This window comes from Dermacentor andersoni, chromosome 2 (genome assembly GCF_023375885.2).
Source record: "Dermacentor andersoni chromosome 2, qqDerAnde1_hic_scaffold, whole genome shotgun sequence".
In the NCBI taxonomy this organism is placed as follows: Eukaryota; Metazoa; Arthropoda; class Arachnida; order Ixodida; family Ixodidae; genus Dermacentor; species Dermacentor andersoni.
Window position 1 is genome coordinate 157,442,855 of NC_092815.1, and position 16,151 is coordinate 157,459,005.

General features: G+C 47.4%; 2 protein-coding genes across 2 annotated transcripts in view; both read left to right on the forward strand.

Annotated features, from left to right (window-relative positions):
• Positions 1-6,105, forward strand: part of LOC129387500 (phospholipid-transporting ATPase ABCA3-like) — a 23,514-nt gene extending 17,409 nt beyond the window's left edge. The window contains exons 5-7 of the mRNA XM_072286178.1: positions 418-535; positions 4,939-5,093; positions 6,076-6,105. Of these exons, the coding sequence (XP_072142279.1) occupies positions 418-535; positions 4,939-5,093; positions 6,076-6,105 (303 nt within the window). The remainder of the gene's footprint in view (positions 1-417; positions 536-4,938; positions 5,094-6,075) is intronic.
• On the forward strand, positions 5,954-16,151 carry LOC129387436 (uncharacterized). Its single transcript, XM_055076357.1, has 3 exons — positions 5,954-6,892; positions 9,776-9,948; positions 15,872-16,151. The coding sequence occupies exons 1-3, from the start codon at positions 6,803-6,805 to the stop codon at positions 15,918-15,920; spliced, it is 312 nt and encodes a 103-aa protein (XP_054932332.1). The 5' UTR covers positions 5,954-6,802; the 3' UTR covers positions 15,921-16,151.

A 16,151-nucleotide genomic window follows, 5' to 3' on the forward strand; every position in this document is an offset into this window, starting at 1 on the left:
TGCAGGATGGAGAAAAACCAGGGGGTCGAACTTATTGCCTGATCTCTTGGTGTGCCTGGCCTGATACACAAACACTTGAAATAGTGGCGGAAAAGAGAATTCGCACAGAATCGTGGCAAGAACGGAAAAGGCCGGGAACGCGTACGCTACAAGTACCATTAACTAACAAATGAACAATTTTTGCCGATGTATTCTTGGTGCTACTTCGCAAAGGTAAAACCGATGGTACAAGCTTTTTCTAGAGTAACCAGGGAGATCACACAGATGGTTGAATTGACGCCGGCATCCATTCACCTCTTTACAGCATAACGGCTCGCGTAGGCCTGCAAAAAGAAAATAATAAGAAATGGCACAGGCTGATCCACAGTGTTACTTCTGAGTTCTTCGCTAAGCATATACCATGCAAACAATTTGCAGCGCTACGAAGACCTGGTCGCTGTACAAGATGCGAACCTGAGAATCTTCGAGAACCAGATCACGGTGCTACTCGGCCACAACGGCGCTGGCAAGACCACGCTACTGAGCATGGTCACTGGTGAGGTCACTGTTTACACGAGTATACCAGATTGATATGACCGGATCCGTTGCAGGCATAGGCAGCGGTACAAGGTAGATAGAGAAGTTTTGCGGAAAACACGATTAAGGAGGTGTATACAAAACCAGTAGAATGAAAAGCATGCATAGCATAACAGATTAAATCAAGCAGGCTATGTGACTATATTGCTCATCACCCCGTTTCAAGAAGGATGCCAATGAATCATCATCATCATCACCACCACTGCTGAAATAGGGGCAAAAACGAATTTAGAATCGTGAATTTAAATTCACGATTCTAAATTCAAATCTAAATTTAGAATTTAGAGCGAGCCATTGTGAAGTACGACAGAAAGAGAACACGTAGAAAATAAGAGGAAACAATAATAATAACTTAAAAAACAAACAAACGTGGCCATAGACTCGAAAGACACGAGAGAGTGCTATGAGCTGTGCTCTTAGGCGCCCGTTCCTGCGTTGAGCGTCGGCGTGCCTCGGCGTTTACCTCGTAATTAACCGAGCGAACGAGCACAGCGAAAGATGAAAGCGAACGCGGAGCGCAGCGGGAAATGAAAGAAGAGAGCGCGAGGAAGAAAGTGTAGGAGGAGGCTACAGCGAAAGCATGACGCGGAAAGTGAAGGAAGAGTGGAGGGGAAACGGCCTGCGCATGCGCTGAGTTGCCGGCGGCCACCGTATCCGCCACCACGTGGGCGATCTCATCGACGCTTCCGAGCGGGAGCCCTAGTGGCGTGAGGTGGAGAGGCACGGAGGAAGGAAACTAAGGAGAGGCCCTGACGTCACTCTTTGTGAAGCAAAAGTGAAGCCGGAATTTGGCGTTGCTCATGGCGATGCTCCGCCTTTTGGGCCACCCTTCTCTCTTGTTTACATCTTTCGCGAAACCACGCCGCGCTGCGTGTGGTGTCGCGCGCGCTCGCGCAACATCTGGCAGAGCACGGTGCAAGTAACACAGCGCAACAAGACACGGTGCCTAACGCAAACCCGCCCACTCAGCGCCTTTGCCACGGCCCGAAACCTACCAGAGCAACACGTGTGAGCGCTCAAAACCATAACAACGCCGCCATTGTGGCCCAAAAGGCGTGGCCATACAACAAAAATAAATAAAAAAGTAGCAAAAAAATGAGAACCCACTACGTCATTTCCGCCACACTTTTCTCCTAGCGCGCGGAGGGGGTAGGGCCTCTCCTTCGTTTCCTTCCTCCGTGTGGAGAGGGCTACGCTCGTGCGGGGCGTCAGCTGCTGAGGTCAGTCAGTGGTACCACATGTGTGACGGGGGCCACTACTCCTACAAAGGGCGATGACGAGCGTATACGAGTAAGGCTGGATGTGACGCTCCCTTGGGTGTTGTCGCCAGTGATACTGGTGGCACGATTTTCCTGCGACGAAGGGCTGCTCTCGTCGTTGGTGGAACGAAAGCGTAAGAAAAGCGTACTGCCACGTAAGTAGGGTTGTGAAGCCGACGACGGCTTAGATATGGTGCCAGAGTAGTGCGCGTCGTCTGTATGGGAACAAAGCACTGCATGAGTGGAGGTCTGTCTGCAGCGGCTGCTTCGAATCGTGTCCACGCGTCAACCACGCCTCAACCACGCACTGCCTCTCGCGTTCTCCCGATTAGCGAAACAGTGGCGCAACACTTCGCACCGTTTGCAATGTGCCGCAAGAGACGGATTGTTCGCGCCAGCCACGCTACTCGCAGCTTTCTCTTCCTAATATAAACCGTGTACTTATGGACTCACAATACAAAACATTGACACGCGAAATAAAAACGCTTATAGAGCTGCGCTCAAATTTCAGTATCGTAACCTTCGGTGAAATTTATTCAGTCTAAATAGGTTTTTTTTTGTTTGTCGCGCTGTTTTCTATGGTTTTTGGAATGGACTAACCAGCCCAACGAGCGCACTTCTGACGAGAAAGATAGTAGCCCTCGGGAGCGTGCACCAAACACAAATCTTGTAAATCTTGACGCAGTATATCAGTACACGATTTTACAAAGAGATTAGCGTTGTTTCCTCGAACGCTACGTATAGTGCACCTAATTTCAGGGTGCATCTACCATCGACTAGAGTCATCTAATAGCGCGACAGTTTGTTAGTACTAGATTTTGTCACAGTCGTCTGGCTGTGGTCATTAGCGAATAAAACGAAAGGAATTTGTTTTCAATAAAATATCATTTTATAAAAAGTAAACCTTGTTTGTTTATAACCATATTAACTACTACAACACTAGCACAATTATATTAACTGGATTACATCGAGAAGCATACTACGCATAATTGTCTTCGTGTCTGAGCAGTTAAGCTGGTTACATTCTTTACAAAATAATAAAAACACGAATATTTGCAGCACCTTAACTACTTTTCACCTGGTTTAGGCGTTGCAAACAAAGAAGCACTGTGTTTCGATCATATAAAGTGCCTGCAGTGTAACTGTGCATTTCGCGACCGGGCCCAAGGGGAACTGACGATCGCGGCTCAATCTCGCTCCATATTTAGAAGAAAGCAGATAGGCAGCGCGGAAGGGATGAGGGGCGGCTTCGACTACTCCAAAAAAATGCGCGCTTTGCACGGCAACGCGCGGTCGCGCGCGTCGTATTTTGAAAGGGATTTACGGACGGCTCATACCTGTGTGCGCGCTGTGCTCTAGCCATTTTTGAGTTGAAGCGATACACGGCAAGAATGACCCTTCGCTCGCTGCTGCTGCCGCGCTTGCTCACACCAGCGCTTTGACAGCGAGTGTCCACGCTCATCAAGTGTGAGATGTTCGTGTTTGCTTGTGAGCGCTGACACCATGCTTGTTAATTCAGATAGCAAGCGAATGTTTCCACGTTTATACGGCCGATAAAACTGCTATGCTTACTTCGTATAGCTGTCTAATAATTTGCTATCGCAATCGATGCTTCGCCTTTCGGGCGAAGCTGCGAGTTTTTTGCCGTGTGGAAACTACACGCAATATTGCCACGTTTGTTCTCTCGAAGTTCCCTTCCGCGATAATGAATTGCTGCTCTAAGTGTGTCCTTGCCTCTTACAAAGGAAGTTTAGAGAAAGCGCTCCTTCCCACTCGCGTCGCCATACGCGAGTAATCAAGATTTACTCGCTCGCATACGAATATTTATTAGTGAAAAATATCATACATTTTACTGCCTCTTTACATAATCCTGCCATATAATCATATGGCATCTCACATATTCTAATGAGGACATCTGGTTATCGAATGTGGATGTTATGATGGCATGTGCATTTTTTTCTATGTTGTAGCCATAGACATAGCTGTAACAATCTTGGTACTCGCTTTTAGAACAAATGCAGGCAACTCCTTTGCAGTGGCAGCTCATCTAGCGTTCATATTTCCAAGAGCTATCGTACTTCGCGATCGAATGCGCTTACTCAGTGTGGGCAAGAGCAGCGTACTCCACAGGAGAACAAGTGAACTAGTAAGCGTAGTCAAATATAAACAAGCCATTACTCTCACCATAAAAAAAATTTGCCAGTACTCTCTATCTATCAAGAGACTAGAATTGGGGGCACTCCAGCCTGGTGCTATTGGTATCTTAGTCCCAATTCAACTAGTGGAGGATAATTTCATTAGGTTTGCATTGTCACTTCATTACATATGAGGAACGGTACATGGAAAGACTTTGCAAGATTAGTGACAATGGCAGGAACGGCAAGCTTATTGATGCCCTGTTAAAATTGTGCGGTATGAAGATTGGTTAAACCAGCACTGACACGTATTTGCGCTGTTGTGAAAGCTCTATTACATGCTTCTTGAGCCTAGAATAATGACATTTAACAGAGGTGAAGTTTGGGAAGCACTTTAGGATACTATTTGTTTTGCACTAACGCTGGGTCTCGAAACACCGGACATGCGTTATTGACATTACCGTGACGTCATGAAACAGAGCTAAGTTTGCTGATGTCGTAATAATAAGGCTAGGTATGATGCCGTTGCTCATAAAAAAAAAGTAATCAAGGAGGCTGTACGCGTTTCGTATTGGACTCGCTCACGTGCCCCAGCCACAGTAATTGCCGCAAAGAAGCGAGCCAGTGTAACATGACGTCATGGTACGTGCTCCTTCTGTGTACCGAAACTGCAGCTGGTTTGCAGAAAGACGTAATACAGCAAAATATTTAGTAATATAAGCTATCACTATTTTGCAGAAATATCACTAAAATATCACATGCACTATTTTGCACAAGAAGCCCAAGATATTTAGGATGCCCTGATGCTTGTCAATACTTTTTTATTCAGGGGGTTAAGACCTTCATTTACCACAAAAGGCTTACACGTCGAAATTATTGTCCCCGTAGTCCTTTAAGTCTGGTTGAGAAGGCCTGGTGTTAACTATGGTTTGTGTCCTAATGTCGGGTTAATTTTCGCACACCTTTAGGTTGGACCAGATGCACCACTGGCATCATACTGGTGGGCGGTTATGACATCACGACCTGCACCAAGGATGCTCGGAAGAGCTTCGGTTACTGCACCGAGAACAACATTCTCTTCGATGACCTGACAGTAGAGGAACATTTGGTCTTCTTCGCCGTCGTAAGTCCAATTAGTTGCATTCGTTGCCTCCTGATTGCATCTAGATGTGCTTGTTTCCTGCTGGACTATATAGCCTTTCTTTATTGGCCAATGAAAACTCCACTCCATTCATGACAATACAGCACCATACGAAGTGATATTCAGATTTTGTCCACAAGGAAAAAAAATCAACTAGAACAAAAAACAATTTTTTTCTCTTCAAAGTCGTGTCTAATGGAGTCAATCCACTAGCTTGTACGATCTTACTCGTAACTGTTCGAAGCAACTCTAGAGCTCCTAAAACTCAATGCTGCTGAGTGGCCCCTGCGAAATTTTCTTGGCACAGTGGTAAGGATCCTTCCTTTATCGAACATTATTGCTCAAATATAAACAAAAAAGCCGCAGGAAGCCTGCTCTTATTAATAGCGCGGGTGGTACATCCTTCTTGAGATGCTTAACACCACGTGCCAGCGAAATCAGTGCGAGCGGCGGCGTTGTCGTGATGGAGAAACCAACCACCTGCATTGCAGAATTTTGCGCCACTTCCCTCGCAGATTCTTTCATAATAGCCTTAATTTAACCAATCCAAGTAAAATTTCTGATTGATAATATATTCACGAGCAACCAATTTCCGGTCGGTAATTCACAAACACCGATGAGAAAGGAGAAAAAACGATGATCATCGTCTTCACACGAGCGCACTTGTCGTATTTTCTTTTCGGTCTTGGTGAAGAAGGTGTTTTCAACTGGCTTGAAACTTGCTTGGTTTCGGGCTCCACCCATAAGACCAGTCGCTTTCAACGTGATGTATCAAATCCAGGCGCAAAATCAAACAAGTGTCATTCTTTCTTTTTTGTCTTTTGTGTGCATTTGGGGAGAAATCATCCCGGCAAAATTCCCGCACAAAACCTGCAGCTTATGCCAGCAGCGGCTGAAATATTGTGAATTATGTAGCGATGACTTTCGTTTGACTTTCTGTCGAGCTTTTTTGATGACCTCCTAGGTGCGACTGGTTGAACGTAGGCTAATATGAAATGAAACGCTCATTTATCCTCTTGAAATGGCTCAAATTACTGAAAACTTCTGTACGGCTTATAGCGCCTCCTCCATAAACGTCGTTTGAAGCATTTAAAGCACAATCAAAATCTCACGATTCACTGTCAGCCACGAATAGACGTCACAGTTTCGCAACAGTGGCACACCAGATGGTGGAAAAACTGTCCCCATAAGCGCGTAAGACATTAACGGTCACATTGGCTCGGCTACTCTCAATTAACTGAAGCACACCTAGCGGGAGAGCACAGCAATACAATTACAAAGAACTTCATGAAGGCAGGTCATTCTTTTTTTCTCTTTTTTTTTGTGAGGGGACATGGAGGGGGGAGGCGGAGATCTCCCCTCGTATATTGAGCTTACTACTCTGAATGGCGACGTGTGCCAAGGGAAATCTTTAATAGAGCAATTCTTTTTGAGTACGAACGTTCGCACCGAAGAATTGTCTCTTTCATATTATTCAGTTAGCAAAGTGCGCGGGGCGTGCCAAATGTTGCTTCCACTTTATTGTTACGACGCTTGAACAATGTTGGAGTGAAATGCCCCGTTCGCAACTTTGAGCGCGACTGGACGAAATTCGTACAAGGCGATGACGTTGGCCTGATCCGCAGGTGAAGGGCACTCCCTACGATGCTGTTCGGCTGGAAGTGGTCACCCTGTTGCACGACGCGGGCCTCATGCAGCACCGTTCAAAACTGGCCACCAACCTTTCCCTGGGCCAGCAGCGACGCCTGTGCACTTCCTTGGCCATAGTGTCCAAGCCAAAGGTGAGGCCGAGGTGCACTGAGTATCGTCCGCAGGCTGCTGAAGCCACGGCTGAGCAAACCAGAGAAGTCACAAGCCGATAAAGTCGGGTCAATTTGGCTCGTAGGGCCGAAAACTTGTCGTAGGATCCAAGTTAGGCCCAGCGAGAATCGATGCGACTTGGATACGTCATTCCGCCCTGACGGTGTGGGTTGACGTACCCGACCAACCCACTTGGCAAGACGCAAGCAAACGCGGTAGGGACTCGCAGGATTAGCTCGATTTCTGACTCAGTCCGCTCATGTCGAGTTCATTTAAACGAAGCTCGTGAGAGGATCAGGAGACCTCAAGGGACATGCACCCGAACATGCACTTGAACCACCCGACGAAGAGCACATCGAGCCTCAAGACAAGAAACCTACTCAAACGCCGTGGTTGCTTAGTGGCTATGGTGTTGGGCTGCTGAGCACGAGGTCGCGGGATCGAATTCCGGCCACGGCGGCCGCATTTCTATGGGGGCGAAATTCGAAAACACCCATGTACTTAAATTTAGGAGCGCGTTAAGTTTAGGAGAGGACGTCGCGACTAAGCCGCGCCTAGTCACGACGTCCTCTGCCCAGGTCACAAGCCGAAGTTGTAGATCCGGCTCGGTGCTGCCCAAAGCAGCCTCCCACTGCTGCGACTGGTTAAGTGTCAAGAGGCAGGGGGCAAGTGTGCCGGACAGAAAAATAAGAAATAAGCGTAATCGGTGCGGGAGCTGTCACGTAAGCGGCAGGGCGGCGAGTGCTTCCCGGGGTGGAAGAGGGCAGGACCTGCGGGTGTAAGAAGGGTGTGGGCCTCAAGGTGGCGCCACAAGTGTTAGTGATGCTGGGAAAGGAATTTGCGCGGAGGGGGGAAAGAGAGACGAGAGAGGCGGTATCATGGTGCGTGAGGAGCGCGTCGCGAGTATGAATTCTCGGTCAGTCGAATCGCGAGCGATAGAATTGTCCTAGCCTGCGTTCTGACTGCGCGGTAAGGCCCAATGAAAACGCGCCAAGCGCCTCAACGCGCTCGCTTGCCCGGGAGGTGCTCTAACTCGCAGGACGCTCAGCAGCCTTCAAGTGGACATTGGGCGACCCCAAAGTCTCAAGTTGGCCCATACCCAAAAATCGAGTTGCCCCCCCCCCCGCATTTGTTTGCCCACCCCTAAATTTACTTTGCCCACCCCTAAATTTAAACTTGGCCCTCCCCAAATTTTAATTTGGCCCACACCGAAATTTAATTGGGCCCACCCGCAAGTCTCAAGTTGGCACACCTCCAAATTTAATTTGAACCACCCCCAGATTTCAAGTTAGCCCACCCCCAAATTTAAGTTGACCCACCTCAATATGTGAGGTTGGTACACCCTAAAATTTCAGTTGGCCCGCGTCCAAATTTCACGTTGTCTGACCCCGAAAATTGAGTTGGCCTGTTACCAAATTTAAGTTGGGCCACTCCCAAATTTCAGTTGGCCCACCCGCAGATTTGAACTTGGCCCATCCCCAAATTTCAGTTGGCCCACCCCCCGATTTCAGTTTGGCCCACCCCACATTTCAGTTGGCCCATGCTCAAATTTCAAGTTGGCCCACCGCCAAATTTAATTTTGCCACCCCCAAATTTTAAGCTGGCCCATCCCCTAATTTGAGTTTGCGCACTCCGACTTTAGCTTCCCCATGCATATTCTAAAGAGTCCTATGCATCTCTTTGGGTACACTCTATATTAGTTCCCGTTTTGAATTGTTCCCTGTCCCTTAAACGTTGCCAATCATCTATATTTAAGCTAGCGTAAGGATTAAATGTGTTTGCAAGTTGTGTACTTTGAGCAGACACAAGACATCATACTTTTGACGTGACAGTGCTGGGGAGCTCGCCAAAGCATGCTTATGCTTTGAAAAGAGAGCGCAGAAATGCAGCGCTTGTGTTGGTTTCGCTCGCCTTTCTATTAATCCTTCACGCTGTTAGGGTAAATCATGCATGAGTGCTAACCTGCACAGTTTTATCTCTTCAATAAGTTGGTTATTAAATGAGAAATTAAAGTGCCAACTTTCCCGTCTAAACTCATCCCGCGGGAACCACAGCGCAGATGCAGTGGTACTTGGTGTTTAAAGAGTACCTGCGCAGTGGAAATGAAAGTTGAAGCTTTCTTTACGGTCGTTCAGTGATCACTATAGGAAGATCTGGAAATGCACGCCGCAGGCTTGAATACATGTCTGCACATGACGCTGCATGTTGTTAAACACTTGGTGTAGCTGGAGTTATCTTTGCAGAGCTGGGTAATGGCTGTCTGTAGCTCCTGCAGTGTATGAGGATTGTTCTCGAACACCCATCCTAGGAGAGCACCCCCCAACGTTGTCAGGAAAATTGTACAGGTCTCGCACGGTGAAACTTTAAAGTCTTTCACAACTATCATCGCGCTTTTATTTATTTTCTCACTGCGTATTTGCTTTTCGGGCACCGTGCTTGTTGTCGCGGATATAGAAGTGGTTTTGTACGTTTCGATTGCATTAGTTAGAAAAAAAGCATTTAAACTCGCTAAGTTGAGTCTTTGGTTGTCTTAGAGCGCAATGAAATCCTTGCTTCTCGATTAACTATTAGGTAGTCCTGAGTAACAAGGCACTGGGACAAAAACCACAAGTTCTTGATTTCTGGCTTGCTAAGAAACAGCTTGCGGCAAGGCTGATTTTTCAAGCATTTCACGTGTTTAATTAACCAATCAATCTTAACTTTTGTTTTGTATTCACAAAAACGATTCAAGAAAGTGTCGTTCGTTAGTGTTCTTCAAGTGCCATTGGCAGCTCAACATCCCAGCATCAGACTTGGCTGAATTTGCGTTTACGAACAATTGTAGCGTAAGAGCTCTTTGTGCGAATACTGGCCCCGATTCGCAGGTGATCATCCTAGACGAACCCACGGTCAATATGGATCCGGAAGGCCGCCGCGAGATGTGGGAGCTGCTGCTCAAGGTCCGTCGCAGCTGCTCGGTCTTCCTCACGACGCAGCACATGGACGAGGCGGACGTGTTGGCTGACCACGTGGTCATTATGGCAAACGCTCGGATTCGGTGCGTGGACCATTTAATTCCGTAGCGAACATCTTCGCGGAAGGCGCATTGTATTTCTGAATTGAATTTGAATTCTGGGTTTTTACATGCCAAAACCGCGATTTGGTATGAGGCACGCCGTAGTGCGGGGACTCCGGGTTAATTTTGACCGCTAGGGGATCCTTAACGTGCCCCCAATGCACGGCACTCGGTCGTTTTTGCATTTCGCTCCCATCAAATGCAGCAGCCGCGGTCGGGATTCAATCCCCCGACCTCCTGCTTAGCAGCGCAGCACCATAGCCCGTAAGCCACCGCGGCGGGTCATTGCATCTCTGCCAGGCTCTTCCCTGAAAACCTTTTTTTTTTTTGTGCGCACTATACACCGATGCTGTGACTGAGACAATGGCATTTTGCCGCTCAGCCAGAGGTCCCTGTTTCGATTTTTGGCAGCGGCGTCAACATCCTCATGGCGGCGGAACGCAAAAAAGCTCGTGTACTGTGTTTTGGCATCGAACAACCCCAGGTGCGTCAAGATTGTGCTGGAGTGCCCAATTACGGTATCTTTCACAGCCAGTGGGCTGCGTCGCGACGTTAATTAAACTCTACCGATAAATTATTCAACCACGTGCACTCTTGGGGGTCCATAAGAAAAATTGTGGGGCTTAGCGTCCCAATTAAACACACGGTTTATGAGAGATACCGTACGGGAGGAGGGCGGGGGAGATTGATTGCTCCAAGTTTATTTTGACCACCAGGGGCTCTTCATCATGCACTCGACATGGTACACGAGCGCTTCCGCTATCCGCCTCCATCTAAATGCGGCTGTTGGTGCTGGGACTCGAACCCGCTGTACCTCGTGCTCAGCGGTGGCACGTCATAGATACTGAGCCACCGCGGCGGGCATTGATGTCCATAAAGACGCAGTTGATTTCCAGCGCTGTTGTAAGTTGTATAGCGGCAAACTCGCGGATTCACTGCATCATTTTACTCGAGGTCATACGAAATGAATGCCATGAAAGAAAATAGTGCTTACAAAATAGGGCGTAAGGACATCTTCCTGATTTTGTTGCACATATTCGCGTACTAACACTAACGATAAACGTGCACATCACGGGCTCCAATTTTATAGCTTTGAAAGCGCCGCTTACGCGCGTGAAACTTGCGCCGCCCATCTTACACAGTGCTGATGAAGTGCTTCCGATCACTGAATTTATACCGGAAACTATTTTGAAGGCATGCACCGAATAGCCATCGACGAAGTGCGAGCGTTCATAGCGCCACATTGTGGAGTAAGTTATGACAGATAACTATGATATATAGAGAGAAGCCGCGACGACTGGCAATTGAATACTGGATAGGAAAGAAGAGCAAACAAAAATTCACGCAGAAACTCATCCGGCAGGTAATTCTCTAGGTGTGCGTAAGCATTGTGCAATTTGCTCATCTCCACGCAGCCCGGTGTCGTTATCAATGTTATGAAACTTGACACGGCCAGTGCAAACGACAACGCTGCGGTACGGACTGGTACGTACGGTGGCGCAAGGTGCGTGAATGAAGCAGGCAACGTACTGTAGGGAGCGGCGCTAGGTGCGCTGATGACGCTCCGATCGTTATAAGCCGTTATCGTTCTTTAGCGCCTTATCCATCCGCGTCGAATCATTATGAACCCTGACCAAACGTACTCCGGTGGTGGTTGCGTATGGCATGGCTGCGCAGGCCGTATCTTGAAAGCGATCTGCGAGAGATTGCCGACTGGTGATAGCTTCGCGCGCTGTGTTCTCGCCGCTGACTTAGCGTTGAAGAGAGGCGCGTGCGCCCTTGAAAGCGATCTGCGAAAGCGGCACAGTGGGGCGGGTCCTGAGAGGTCCATGAGCGCTGTGTTCTCGCCGCCCTGTTTTAGATGTTGAAGCGAGAGGCAGCACAAAGTTGAATTCGATTGCTGCTACGCGCGCTGTCTTGAAAGCGATGTCTTACGGGATGGACGGACGGTTTTTCTCGTTGGGTAAACATATAGATGCTTAACGCATTGAAAATATCCTAGGTTCTCCACAGCAGATTGTGCTTATGCTTGTTCGGATGAGTTGTACAATTAAGTGGCACTGGAAGGAAGAGCGTGAGTCTCGCAGCGCCTAATACGGCGTGCTATATGACGCGGTTACTGGTACAAGCTTTATGGGACGTTGCAATTTACTAATTTTATGACTTAGTTTATAGATAACTGATTGATTGCTTAGCTTTGCGCTTCATATAAATAAGGAACCATTAAATGAAGATAAAATGAATTCTTTTACCGGCGGTGCATTTATTGTTTGCTTGATCGTTTGATACCTTGCTTGGCTGCAGTGAATTCTTTTTCGAGTGTAAGACTTGAGCCCACTTAGAGAGCCGTGAAATGAGAAATGAGAAATGCACTGTGCCGCTGTACAGTGGCACCGTGCAAAGGTAGAGTGGACGACGAGACAATGCAGCGTGTGTTAGTTCTATGCAGTGCTTGTACTGTACCGTGGAACATGCCATCCACCAAGCCCAAGTTCCTGCCCCTTTGCTTGGTTTTGTTGATTGGCCGGTTGATTGAGTGACAGGCTACTGAATTACTATTTGCTTCATTTGATGCGTCGATATGGCTACACTTCTAGCTGCGCCGGTTCGCCGACGTTCCTTAAGCAGCGTTTCGGCACGGGCTACCGCATGCTCGTCAACAAGACGTCGCGAAGGTGCGACGTCACCGCCATCGAGAACCTGCTGCGCAAGTATGCCCCTAAGGCGAAGCTGACGAGCAACTCGGACAACGAGGCCGTCTTCATCTTGGGACAAATTGTCGCCACGCACCTCATAATCACCATGTTCAAGGTGAGGGGCACAGCGTCGTGCTCAGAAACTGTTGGTGAAAATGCGTTCAGCCTGCTCGTTGCCAACACGAGGCCCGGATTACGCATCATGCCACGGGTTCTGAGATTGAAGGCTCGCTGCCCGCAGTCTTGGAGGCCGTGGTTAAACGCTTATTGTTCTCGAACCGCGCAGCGCGGGTAATGACGAGAGCTCCACCTTTTTCTTATTTTTTTTTTATTTCACCCTCACTACAACGCGGCGGTATCGTTGTGCTTCTTATTTCAAGATGCGTGCTAGCTGCTGGGCCCTATTTGTTTACTTCTCTTGTTTCATCTTCATGATGTGTCAGCTCAACACGAGACAAAAAAAAAGAAAAAAAAAAAAGGCCAGACAGTCACAGGCACGCTTTCGTTTTTGTCTGTTGTTGCGCTGACAGATCGTGAACATTTTCTAATGTTGAATTCCAATGGCGGAGTCGGAGCAGCCGATGGACTCCGCGAGCGAGCACTCGACTCTGGCGTAGAGCAACGCCTCCAAATCCGCGAGTGGAACCCAACCTGCGCCGCCGGAGCAAGGCGGAAGCGGAACTTCTATCTCCGAGTTACCCAGGATGCCTTGCGTGTTGTCATTTCCTTCCGCTGTTTGCTCCCAACACCGCCGCACCGGTCACTTGTCTCTTCAGCGCCGTTCATCTGTTGCTTTTTTAAAAGAGTTCAAGTTCAAGTTCAAGTTTTATTCTTCTTCTAGTACAGACTAGAAACGTCCTCCCGGGCTAAAAGCTGCCGTCAGCAGCTTGACTGGACCCAGGAGGCGTTATACATGGCAGCGCGATAACAGTAACCTTTTTGGTACAAAAAACTTAAGCAGAAGTTTACTAAACATAAAATTGAAAACTCAGATACATGCTTATGAAAGGATATGTAAGAAACAACAAGACATTTTTGTACAAATAAAACAAAAAGGCAAAAAAGAAAACCATCGTCATTTATATGCATCGTTATACATGAATATATATGTTATAGGTTAACGAAATACATCTTCAACTATTTACGAGAGAATTTATTAGCGTAAACATGACTATTTAGAATTTTCGGCAAATTGTGTTTAATAGATTGTAACTTATACTCGGTGCGAAAGCGCGGTACAAGCCAAGGTTCAGGATTTCTGAAATGCACAGTTATGTCATGGTGCTTTAAGGTCGCTAGTGATGTAAGAAAATCTCTCCATTCTTTCCTTGCAAAATAAAATATTTGTAAAAGACGATATTCGTAGTACCGATCTACCCATATGATTTGGTATGTTTGTGATAATGTTTTTGTTGTTGATCGGGCTTCAATATTAGCAATGTGTCGGAAAAGTGCCTTTTGTAATGTAACTATTTTATTTATGTTAGTTCGTGTTGTCGTTGCCCACACTAAACTGCAATAATTAAATTGCGAGGTGAACAATGCATGATAAATTTGTAGCTTGGCTTTTGTCGGCATGTAAGCTCTACAGCGAGATAATACACCGGCGACTGCAGAAAACTTGTTTCGAAGGTTATTAAAATGAGCATCCCAACTCAAATGACATGAAAATATTACTCCAAGTATTTTGTGTTCATTAACTAGTTCTATGTGTTTGCCTAAATAAGCGGAATGGATATCTCGCCAAGCGTGCAGCAGCTTTTGCTTCCTCGCGAGTCGTGACCGGTGGCACCTCCCAGCAGACAAACGTGGTAAAAGAAATACGTCACGCAGAGTTCTGGTCCACTCCGCCGATTTTGGCGGAGCATCTTTTTCTGCTCCACGGAGTGACTCCCGCTCTGAATCCCCTCTGACTCTCTCATTGGAACACCTTACTCCCGCCCTCACTCTGTCATTGGAACAAACTTGCTCCGACTCCGCCATTGGAATTCAACATAAGTCACCCAGTCGTTTCTAATTGTGTAGCTTATTTCAACTTGATTCTGACTTTGTGAAATATTATAGGAAGGCGACGACGGCGGAGAGTAGCGCGCTCAGGGCATGCGGCGCACTAGTGGTGACGTGCTTCTGGGACTGATTCCAACGAGCAGTATAGACGCGTTGCCACTGTTCTCAGGGTTACAAACTCGCCCCTTTTTCGCCTTTATAATGCGAAGACTCCTTTGTTCGACAGACTTAATTCCTCGTACAATAGAGATGAGTAAGGCTAAAGGCTATATTCCCACTAAAGAAGTCCATGCGCTGTTCAGAAGCGAGTGTCCCGAAAACAGCTAACGAACGTTTCCACCCGTTAAATGCCAAGCCTAAGGCGTAGTTATTAAAGTTTCAAAAACGGAGAAAAATACACTAAGCACTTTGTGTCGTAATAAAGTTAAACCTCAAGAGCACCTAAAACAAAATGTTTTCGGTACTTGAAAATGGTGGATGGAGAAATCTCTTCAGAACCCACTCGTTAGTGCCACGGTGCGATACCTAGGTGCCTTTCTCGAGCTCTATCTACCTTCCTGCAAATTTGCAAGAATACTTTTTCCTTCCTCGTTAGAACGACGTAGAGTGCAGCATTTTGGTAGGAATCGATGGTAAGAAAAGGCAGCCGTAAACAGCACAGAACAAGAGAAATTACGTCTGTGATTTTCAGTTCTTGCATCCTCGTTTTGTGCGTCTGCATTTCCTTATCCTGAGCTTTTACGCCGTACTTCCTTATTATTTGCCACATTGCGCAAAAGTCAACCTCTGAGCTGGTCATCGCCGTATAAATCGCCAACAAGCCCAAGCTGCTATTCTAGCGTATAAATCTGTTGCAGAACCTGTGATTTGTTGGCGCCGTACTACTGTCTTTGTTAATGAGGCTTGCGGGCGACCACCACAAAGCTTCACAAGGGCTTTCACTCTTACAAGCCATTTCACGTTAGTGTTCAGCTCCCCGCTAGGTTGCGGATTCCATTACCGCTTGTTGTGGCCGCATTCCGATGAAAGACGAGTGCACGAACACAAAACGGAGACATATGGATCGCTCAGCCTACTCCGTTTCACAGCCCATTTGTGCTTCAGGACGCCGAATATTCTCACACTCCTCCTTGGTATTACATTGTTATAGCCTTACCTCAAAAGAAAAAAAAAATACTGCGGCTTCCGTCTTCATTCTTCAGGACTTGGAGCAGCGCAGCGCCGACCTCGGCATCGACTCGCTCGGCGTGACGGTGACCTCGCTCGAAGACGTGCTCGTCCGCGTTGGCGAAGAGCAGCACGCACATCAGCAGCGCGCGGCAGCGACAAGGAAGGACGAGAATTCCGTGATCGAAGTCCAGGGTGAGTCGTGCTGTGCCCCGATCCTTGGTTCGCGCAAGCCCATGGTGTCACGCGCGCTTGCTTCGTGAGACTCCTTTGTAATGCGACAATCAAAGGTTTTATTACATAGCGTACGCAAAA

Bases quoted from the DNA above. Each gene is read 5' to 3' on its own strand.
- LOC129387436 (XM_055076357.1), top strand. From the start codon at position 6,803: ATGCAGCACCGTTCAAAACTGGCCACCAACCTTTCCCTGGGCCAGCAG. The intron at 6,893-9,775 runs GTGAGGCCGAGG...CCCGATTCGCAG, and splicing joins CCATAGTGTCCAAGCCAAAG to GTGATCATCCTAGACGAACC. The intron at 9,949-15,871 runs GTGCGTGGACCA...TTCATTCTTCAG, and splicing joins ATGGCAAACGCTCGGATTCG to GACTTGGAGCAGCGCAGCGC.